The sequence below is a fragment of the Gekko japonicus genome, unplaced genomic scaffold (genome assembly GCF_001447785.1).
Source record: "Gekko japonicus isolate JY-2015 unplaced genomic scaffold, Gekko_japonicus_V1.1 scaffold52, whole genome shotgun sequence".
Lineage (NCBI taxonomy): Eukaryota > Metazoa > Chordata > Lepidosauria > Squamata > Gekkonidae > Gekko > Gekko japonicus.
This window is the reverse complement of record NW_015168653.1, coordinates 128,112-139,176: the sequence shown is the minus strand read 5'-3', so window position 1 is coordinate 139,176 and position 11,065 is coordinate 128,112. Positions and strand designations below refer to the sequence as shown.

Here is an 11,065-nt window from a genome sequence, read left to right as displayed (position 1 = left end):
CAGTGAGTGTATTCTGTAACTTTCCTTGGGAGATCTACCATGTAAGTGGTTTGGTCTTTGTTTAGCTCTAAGGCTGTGGTCACACACACTGAATAATCCACTTTCAATACACTTTCAGTGCACTTTCCAATTGGATTTTACTGTGTGAACTGGCAAATTCCAGTTGGAAAGTGGATTGAAAGTGGATTATTTAGTGTGTGTGACCTCAGCCATATACAGAACATGTAACTATGCATGTGCTGTAGCACCAGATCTACATGACTGCAACAGAAAATGTAATTCTTCCTCTTACAAGGCAGAACCAATATATCCAGCTCTTCTGTTGTAGCTTTTATGCTCTTGAAAATTGCTTTGTCTGCCTTAAATTGTTTTATTGTCCCTAGGCTACATATAACCAGTACCATCAGTCACTAGTCATGCTGGTAAAACTTCTTAAAAACTTTGGTGCTCTTAATAGACCAGTACTATTGCTTTTGGCATAATATTACTAAGAGTGCATCCAGATGTGCTGTGTATTGTGCAATTTAGAGCTAAAATGAGAGTGTAGGAAGTAATACTTGGAAAGAACAGTCACTGTGGGTCAATTCAGACATTTGCACTGGTAGTGTATGCGTGGTCACACATGAAACTGCCTGAATCAGACCATTGGTCCATCAAGGTCTGTATTGCCTACAAAGACTGGCAGTAGCTCCCCAGGATCTCAGGTAAAGGTCTTGCATAACACCTACAGCCTGGTCCTTTTAAACTGGAGATGCCAGGGATTGAACCTGGGTCCTTCTGCATGCAAAGCAGAGGCTCTTTCACTGAACCACAGCCTGTCTCCTGCATGGTGGAGGTGGGAAGGGTATTCAGTAATCTGCATGAACACCACTCAAATATGGTAAGACATTCATGTGTAAGCTAGGTGCACATAGAAATGTATATGCTATTGGTCTGATTTCTATGACTGTGGAAAGTCATACTTATGTGGAAACAGCCAGCTCATATTTGATGTCATCTGCCTCTACACCCAGCATGCATAGGTGTTACCAGCTAGAATAGTTGAGCTGTATTGTTTCCATTGCACAAGGAATGCATAAAAGCTAAAGTTGTAGTTATCAGCAGTTTCATTTTTCTGTTTTGTATAAATTAACTATTAAATAGCCTAGTGTCTGGACCATATTCTAGTATTATTATCTGCAACTTTTTTGAATGAAGTCACAGACAGAAAACGAACTACTCACCAGACTCGGGGCACCCAAAATCCAGGCTTCTTTTCACCAGGTCTCAGTTTTAAGTTTAGATTTTTGGAAACACTTACATTTATTCGAAATATCCCATAACAGTCTTCCTGCCATAACAAAAAAATAATTCTAGTGAAATCACAGATAAATCAAAACATTCCACGAATCATACATAGAACTGGAAATATTTCTTTATAACCTGACGAACTGGCACCTTAACTATGGGTCTTCCTGCTCCAGCAAGGATGATAACATGCATGGAAAAGGGGGGGGGGAGACCCTACAAGCAAAGGGTGTATATCATTTCTTGTCCAACTATCCACATGGACATCAAATCAGAAACACGAGTCAGCTGCTTGATGACTCCCATTTTCCTTTTCCACTCTCCACCAGCATTGATGATAAAGCTGATAATAGCACCAACAGCCGGTCCACTAGTTTTACACTGCCTATACTGCTGTAATACATTAGGACTTTCTTTCAGACTAACTTTCAGATCTAACTCACTGCAGCAATGTAAGATTTTCATGTATCATACATCAGGTTGGATCCAACCAGCTTTCCCACTGCTGAGAAGGGGAGGGTGGGGTCTTCTCTGGCCAGCAAGAAGACTATGCTCGGGATGATGGGAACAGTATGGGTAAATGCCAAAAGTTGTAATAAGGATTGGGATTGGGTAAGACTTAAAGAAAAGGCTGGCTGTATCCAATCCATCAAGTCATTTCAGAAGTACTTATGTTCAGCCTCTTCTTAGATCAAGTCAGTGCTGCCCTTGTGTTTAACAACATTGCTGCTATACCTTCAAAATGATATCTATTTATTTAAATCCAAATCCCAGATCTAATCACTGAGAAGAACACTGTTTCTGCAATGATGCTCAGTTAGTAATACTTTGGAAAATTAGGACTGGACAAACTTGTTTTCTAAATCAGGTAATTCTGCACTGTAGTGACGTAACTACTCAAGAGCTGTATAGTCATGTTATTTATTGTTCAAATATTAGCACGAACCACTTGGGGGGGGGATGATGTTGTAAGCTCCTTTGGGTCCCCATTGGGGAGAAAAGCAGGATATAAGTATCTAAATAAATAAATATCTTTTCCCCTGCTCAGTAATGGGTCTCTTTTAGTCAGTGGAATTGTTGTTATGTATAAAAGAAGAAAAGAGACTTGTTCTTACCCTTGCAATAATGTGCGGATCATTGCACTTTGCCAACTTCCCAGCAAAAAGCTGAACTCCAAAGCTTGCAAAAACAAGCATTAATGTCAGCAAAAGAATAGAGACCTGTAAGGGTGAGTTAAAAGTAATCAAACTTCCTTCAGAGAGCTTGTATTTAATAGCTTGATCCTTCCTCTGTGAATGCCTCTAATATTCATTTAATCAAGATTATGGGTTTTGCTGCAAAGTATGAAACAATGGCCTCGGTCACATGGGAGGATTTGATCCGCAAGAGGGACGGATCGGGGCGCATCAAGCGGCATCTGGGAAGCGGCAAGCACCCGTCCCCGATCCGTCTCTTCAGCCCACAAATGCGCATCGAAAAGGTACTAGGAAATGAGCAGTACCTACTGGATGCTGCGCGGCAACAGAAGGTGTCTGGTCGGGGAAGTGCTGGTATCCCGTTGCAGCCAGCACCGTTCAAACGCGGAACGTCCATTTTGCCGCACCCGCCGTTCCCCATCCCGCACATGCGCACAAACGCGCCACGTCCATTTTGCCACGCCACGTCTGATCGCCTGCTGAAGGCCGGAGCATGGAGCTACGGGGGCGCGTCGGATCACGCTCCCGCAGTTCTTTTTGCTCCGGCTCTACTTTGCCTCCCTTCAGCGGCATGGTATCCCGCTCGTGTGACTGGGACCAATGGTGTGGATCCACTGGAGAAAGAGCCACTTAAGTTGGTGGAAGGCTCTTTAGACTGGAGGAAAGTTAAAAACTTTGGTCAGTGGAGTGGTAGGACAGGGGTAGGATCTACACCCTTGTATCTGGGGGGGGGGTCTTCCAGTCAGGGCTGGGGCCAATAAGTCACTCAGCAATGCAAAACAGTGCTTCCTGAGCACTGTAAACAGACCCCAATGTTTGATTTGTTCATGCTGAGTCAAAAATTTGCTGGGGAGGAGTGTAGTAAAAGGATACAAAAAGGATAAAACAGTGAAGAAACAGTTTGTTTGGAGGAGAGACCATCTGCTTCCTCGTGGGGTCTGGGAGGAAGAACCAGAAATAAGTCTTGTGAGATGGCTACTGGAATAGTTACAGTTAGGGTCTCCAGGACCGAATTGTAACCCAAGGAATTTAGCATTGGTTGGCCACTGGCCTGACATACCTTTCAGATGCAGCATGGGGATACTACATGATCAGTATTCTATTTACTATTTTATCACTGTCAATGTGAATTACATTTTTTGCTGTAATGTCACGTTCTACGCACATGGATTCCTATGATGAACTCACAGAGGAGTAATACTAGTATATATTGAGCAGGATGTACACTCTCTGCAATCATACACAACTATTCACATTTCATCTTAATATGTGCACAGCCACCAACAAACGGCTCATTGTATTTGCATTAATATCTACACATGTTTCTCTGTATGCATCCATTTCCCTTGTCTCTGCCACACAAACACAGACACAGACTACTCATACATACCCTTGGGTCCCCATAGCATTATGTTTGATGGATTCTCCACATTTCCTATTAAGAGCTTTGGAAGGGCATGGACATCAGTACTCCAAATACCTGCACGACTGTATTCTATGCTCCAATGCAGTGTTCCCTCTAAGCTAAGTTAGTGTGAGCTAGCTCACAGCTTTATAGCCCCTGGCTCACACATTTTGGTCTTAACTCAGGAAGGATGGCTCCACAGCAAACTAATTTATGCAGTAGCCAAATCGCTGGCTCACAATTTATTGCCAGTAGCTCACAAAGTAGAATTTTTGCTCACAAGACTCTACAGCTTAGAGGGAGCATTGCTCTAATAACAGCAATTAGTCCATTTGTCTAGAACAAATGCTGCCCATATTTACTTGGATCCTATGACATGGTTTTACGTGCACTTCTCCCCAGCTTCTGCATTGCCTGTCCACTGCTGTGGATGCCTGCTTTGTTTCGCACTAGTTACTTCTGCTTGAACAATACCAATGTTTTTCAAGGAGTGTTATGGAAGTACCTAGAGGGGAGAGGAATCAGGTGCTGCAGTGGAGAAAGAGGAGTGTGGCCAGAAAAAAGAATGTGAGGAACAATGTCATAGCCTCCAAGCCTAAGTGTTAGGGTCTCTAACAGTAATGTAATTTCAAGGAAAGATGTCTAGACTGTGTGCTGCAAATGAATTCCTCAGAATGTGCAAAAAGATTTGTAGCAAGTGGTAAAAGCAGCACCATGGCCTGTTATTTTTGATTCCTTTACTTTACAAGGAGATAACTAGAAGGCATTAGAGATGGTTGCAGGGCACAAGACAAAACAGAACTTCAAACCTACAGTTTTTAGGTTACGGTCAGGGGCATTCATTCTGTAGCCACAAAAAATGTGAATGGAAACAAAACTGCACTTACTAGAAAGATTTCTTTGAAGCCACTGAAGAGCTCCCGGACAACCTTTCTCATTTGAGGCACCAGTTTGAAGATTCGGAGGGGCCGCAGACAGCGCAGCACCATTAAGAGCTGAGTTCCCGATTTAGCAGGAACATTCTGAGGCATCCAGCAGAGAAATATCAAGCTTACCTTTTGAAAGATATTTAAAAAGACTAAGGATTCAATCAAATAGTGAAACAAGAACGCACAAGACTATGTGCTATTTTATACAGAATTAAGCCACCTTTCCATCCAATCAGGGTTTCCAAGACAGCAAATATAAAAAGATCAAAACATTGAACAACTAAAAACAACAGTATAAATGATAAAATAATAAAAAATATATACAAATAACACCAGAATCAGAGAGGTGGGCCAATAACCATTATTGGGGGTATGCCAAACGAAACAAAAAAGTCTTCACCTACCGCTGGAAGACACCAGTAGAGGAAGACAGACAAATCTCCCTGGGCAGGGAGTTTCAAAGTTTAGTTGTCATGACTGAGAAAGCCCTTTCTTGGGTTGCCACCCCTCTACCCTCAGATGATGGGGACAACCAAAGCCGGGCCTCTGAAGGTGAATATGGGAAAAGGCAGTACCAAACAATACAGGGCTTTAAAGGTCAATACCAGCATCCAGAAGCAGACAGGGAGCCAGTGTAGATGGAATGAGACTGAAGTGAGATGGTCCCTAAAACCTACTCTAGTCAACACTCTGGCTGCAGCATTCTGTATCAACTGTAGTTTCTGAATAGTCTTCAAGGGCAGCCCCATGTAGAATGCCATTCTAAATGGGCATGGGCAGTCTATGCTACCGATCCTGGTATATCAGTGGCTACTTTGGCCATCTAATATAGTCGCAGTGCTGACACTCCCACAGTAGCAAGGTAGAAAACACTAATTTTATTTAATTCACTTATATGCCACCTTTCTCCCCAATAGGCACCCAAAGCGGCTCACATCATTGTCTTCTCCTCCATTTTATCCTTACAACGTAGTTTAGGCTGAGAGAGTGGTCCTTTCCACACTTGGATCTCATCCCTGGTTTTATCAGAGTTCAGTTTGTGACACAATACCTTGCATTTATTCCTTGTTATAACAGCATCCATTTATCCCAGGACAAGTGTGGGGTGAAACCGGGGTGAAATCAATGTAATGGGGAAACAAAAAATATCCCAAGATAATTACAGGGGTGAACTCAAGTACAGTGTAGAGAGATTTTGCTCTTGTAACAGTGGTGAGATAGAGTCAATGGCGCATGTCTTTCTTCGCTGTTCTTTCTACAATGAAAATCGTACTGCCCTTATCTCCCCATTACTTGAGCTCTGTCCTGACACCTCCGACTCTGGGATCATTAACACACTTCTCTCTGATGTGAGCATAGAGATCACCCGGAAAGTTGCTAAATGCTGCTCCCAATTAAACTACGTTCCATATATATTTCCCAACTTAATGTGGAAGATAGTAGCTGATTGTATTCTATATTAGAATTTCAATGTTAGAAACTACTGTATTTCTATTAGTATTAGTTTTAATTTACTTTTATACACTTCTATATTTGAATACCTTAATTTTTATATGGTCATTTTTATTTTATTTTTTCCTTACTGGTTTGTATTCTGGTCATGGATTGTAAATAAAGTATTGATTGAAGTCAACACAGTGTAACACACTTGTTCAAGGAAACCAGCTTTATTAAAGATTTTCAAGTGGCCTACTGCACAGCCTCCAGAACAATTCTTAAAAACGGTTTGTCAGCTCCCCCCTCCCCTAGAGGAGGGAGAAACAACACATAACCAACCCAAATGCTCAGATGTTCAACACCACCCCCCACTGGAAGGAGGTGCTTATATAACCATTATGATAGCAACGACAGTCTCTCCACAAAACCGTTTCACTACCCGCCAATCATAATTACACACAGCAGTGACACTCTCACATCAGCCTCACACATAAGGCACCAACCAACATAGGGTGCAGGGATAGGGTGATGTGATCTTCACAATGGCGAGAGAGAAAGAATCTCTTAGATCCTCAATTTTACTGGACTGGATGCCCCTTCTGACATACAGAGCCACTTCACCTGAAACCCTTCCCTCCCTATCCTTCCAATATAATTTATTTAATTTTTTTGGCCCCCCCGGAGGGGATTTTTTTTATTGCATTTTTTAATTAGACTACAAACTACAAAGAAAATAAGGGAAGGGAACTACAATTAGGGTGAAAGAAAATATAACCACTACTATCTAAAACCCCAAGAGTAGGAGATCATTAAAACAACTTGAATATAATTTTTTTCCATACATTGCTAATATTCTTTGAATGTAGTCAGACATACTAAAATATCATTTAAATTTTAGATTTAAATGTTAGAGAGAAACCCCATAGCATCTCATTATTAAAAGCTATACTTTCAAAGGCACAATTCAGAGTCCTTCAGCCTTCATTTTTTCTTATCTTGTCTTTTCCTCAGTTTGTATGGACTGCCCCTTTTTCAGAAAGAGAGTTCTCTCCGGAAGACCCTGAGTCCAACTCGCCACTGGACTTGCTGTCCTTCTCCTCTTTATCCACCTCCTCTGGCTCACCCAACTGGATTCCCAAAAACTCCCATGCTTTGGAAATCTTTCTTTTTTGTCCTGAAGTTTGAAGGTTACGCCCTCTGGAATTAAGGTAAAGGTAAAGGTTCCCTTGCTCGAAAGCCAGTCAAGTCCGACTCTAGGGTTGCGGTGCTCATCTCCGTTTCAAATCCGAAGAGCCAGCGCTCTCCGAAGACATTTCCGTGGTCATGTGGCCAGCATGACTAAACACCAAGGTGCACGGAACGCTGTTACCTTCCCACCGAAGTGGTACCTATTTATCTACTTGCAATTTCTTGCTTTCGAACTGCTAGGCTGGCAGGAGCTGGAACTAGAGATGGGCGCTCACTCCTTCATGCGGCAACTTGGGTCTCAAACTGCTTAACTACTAACCTTCCATAGCCTGCAGTTCAGCGTCTTAACCACTTGAGCCACCGCACCTCTAGAATTAACCACCTGTAAACGATTGCATTTGTTTGAAGAAAAAGAATTAAATCTTTATATTTCTTTCTTCTTTGTCTTATTTCAAATGGGATGTCTTTCAAGATCCTGATAGTATTGTCCCCAATTTTCAAGGGTGACCCCGCAGTCACTCTCAGGATAGAATCCCTCACATGCCTCTTTGAGAATCTCATTACTATTTCCCCAGGCAGATTCTTCTTCTTTATGTATACGGAATAGGACCTGTAGGCCATATCCATCTTGCTCATAAGGTATTCCGCCTTCAAGTCTGTCACTGGGGCTAATGCTTCGCTCATCATTTGCTTCAGATTCTCTCCTTTGGATTCTGGGACACCTTGGAATCGAAGGACCAGGTTTGCCTTCTCCATTTGTAGCTGTAAAAGTTGTTCTTCTGTAGAAACCTGCTTCTTTTCCAGTTTTTGCACCTTTTTCTTCACATTCCTTCACATTCTCAGCTGTTTGCTCCGTAATTTTAGGAGTTTCATTCAACTGAAGCTGCTGAGTAATGATGCTTTGGTTCATCGTTGAGAGCTGTTCCTTGAGATTAGTCATCTGGTCCAGCAGGGGGTGCAGGGATTCTGCCAACATCTTAGCCAACTCGGTGGTTTCTTCTGGACGAGGGCTCCCAGTTACTTTCGCTTTTAAAAGTTTTTCTTTCTCAGTCCTCTTCCCCGCCATCTTTATGGATTGTTTACATTCTGAAAATTTGCTAAAGTCTTTGAATATATGCTCATCCGCGCCCTGGTAAGTCTCTTCCAACAGATTTCAGCATTTTTACTTCCGCTCGGGTCTCGCTTTTTAATTCATGTGCATGGGAGGGGCCCCTCCCCCACTCGCTTTACTTTCTAGTCCATGGGGTGGGAGCTTTCTTTTTAAATTGTCAATTACACTCTAATCCGACTCACAGTTCATGTTCGGTCTTGCGACCTCGCTGTAGCTCCGTTTAAACTGCTCGATCTCCAGCGCTTGTCCCAGTCAGCGTCACTAGTTCCATATGGGCACACAGCAGGAGGACTGTCGGGACGGAGAAGTGCCTCGATTCCACAGCATCGCGCTGGTGAAGAGGCCACCTCTCAAAAGTCCCATGGCTAGGAGCCTTTCAACCAGGCTCTGGGTCAGTAGCGAGACGTGGGCCCCCCCTCCTATCTGCTGGTGCACAGATTTCATCCCTGGGAGGTCTGGGAGATGAGTCTGCTCAGCGTGCCGCCATAAACCGGAAGTCCTTCCAATATAATTTATATCCAGGAATCACTATATTCCACTGATTATCCTCATCCCACCAAATTTCTGAAATGCCCACAATGTCTATGTTCTCTTCTGACACTAAGCAAACCAGCTTGCTCATTTTACCTTTGACACTTCTAGCATTTGCATATAAACATATGTCTATCCACAAGGAAACAGCCGAATATGAGCCTCGGATCCCTCATACAGTAGTTATTATTGACTTATTATTGACAATCTAATGGGGTTTGTGACTTCCTTATGAGCAATGGCATCATGGTGGTCTTTTATTAGTAGCTTCTTGACTGAAACAAAGGTGTGGTTGGCTTTGATGGGATTGGAAAACACATAGAAAATTATTTCATTGGTTTCAATGACATTAGATTGCTCTCCTTTTCTTGGAAGCATGACTCATTTTATTTTGATAGGGCTCAGTTCCCAGCAATGGTGCTTTAGGACTATGATACATATCTATTTTTTTTTGTCTAAAAATCACTCAATTTGGGGTTTTTTAAAGGATCGGGACACATTAATGCAACTTTCTCCTTTCTCAGATAACAACACACACATGAATATGGTACAACGGATGGTAACTAAATTTATGTTGTAGCTTTTCAAGATGTTGGAAATAATTTGGAATATATACATTCCATGTAAAATTTTTGATCAAAGAATGGAGATTTTTGAGAAATGACCTCATTTTCTGACTGAAGGCACATTAGGCTTGAATACAAATTATGACAAATTATATTCATTATATCTCTGATTTCTATTTCTTATATTTCTATAAGATTTAATCAAGCTCGCAATGTTTTCACTCAGAAGTTTTGTTCATGGTGTTAACCAGTTCATATGAATTTTTAAAACAGACTCTTTCAGATAACATTTGGATTTGTTATTTATATGCCAAATATTGGTAATTCAACATTACATAACATAAATTGATTTATCATCTATTCGCCAAGTACAGGCACAGAATAAACAGCACAAAATGAGGCACATCCTATTCTGAAGTCTAGTCAGCTATGATACCCTATGACAAAAGATGCATGCCAAGGAAGGTATGCACATTCATCTGAATTAAAAGATACGTTTTCTGGGGGAATGGAGGCTGTGAGTTAAGAAAAGTGGGCTCTGAGGAGAGACGTTAATGGTAAAGTGATCAGAACTAATACATTTAGGGACAGAAAACATGATGAAAAGAAAGAATGGGCCCTTATGATTAGATAACCAGTACGGGCCCTATGTGAGCCGCCCTGAGCCCGTTCGCGGGGAGGGCGGGGTATAAATGCAATAGAATAACATAAAAGAAATAAATAATGAGGCTGGTGGCAGATGCGTGGTGCGGGTCACAGATTCAGCTATAAGCAAATGTGTCACTGATGGATGTATACACATGTGTGAATAAGCATTCAGGCATCCAAGATGAAAAAGCTGCAGCACCAGACTGGGTACATAAGGCATTTGAACTGTAAATGGAGATGCAGGTGCTCAACCACTGAGCCACAGACTGTCCAAGTAGATGATGTTAACTGTGTATGTTGGACAGGAGAATGGTAAGCTACAAGGAAGCATAACCATACAAATGAATCACACTTTAGTATATATGTTTGTCTAACATTTAAAAGTAAATAGCTATGTATTATGGATAAATTACTAAAAGTACTTTGAAGTTTGACACAATCTATGAATAAAAAATTATTTTTAGTTTCTTACAGGGACTCTAATTCACATTTCGAAAAGAACACTTCAAAAATGAACATAGGAATTTTAAGGGTTGTTTGTGAAAAATCCATAAAGAATGCAAACTTACAAGATATATAAATATATCCATGACACCTCCAAAGTCTCTTATGACCGCCGTTGGAGTGAAAAACAAGCCATCGGCCATGATCTTCAGATTAAGTTCAATGCTCATGAAGATTACAAAAACATATTCAGCAATCTGGAAAGCAAAGCAAAGATCAATAACCATTAAGTGCTAAAACGGTAAGAAAAGAGATCCGTTTGT

General features: G+C 41.5%; 1 protein-coding gene across 1 annotated transcript in view; it reads right to left on the bottom strand.

The window, feature by feature from the left end:
- The window catches only part of NALCN (sodium leak channel, non selective), a gene marked incomplete at its 5' end in the record, with an annotated part of 154,275 nt that overhangs the window by 33,691 nt on the left and 109,519 nt on the right, over positions 1 to 11,065 (bottom strand). Inside the window, 4 exons of the mRNA XM_015415105.1 lie at positions 1,224 to 1,330; positions 2,403 to 2,507; positions 4,776 to 4,943; positions 10,868 to 10,999. Of these exons, the coding sequence (XP_015270591.1) occupies positions 1,224 to 1,330; positions 2,403 to 2,507; positions 4,776 to 4,943; positions 10,868 to 10,999 (512 nt within the window). The remainder of the gene's footprint in view (positions 1 to 1,223; positions 1,331 to 2,402; positions 2,508 to 4,775; positions 4,944 to 10,867; positions 11,000 to 11,065) is intronic.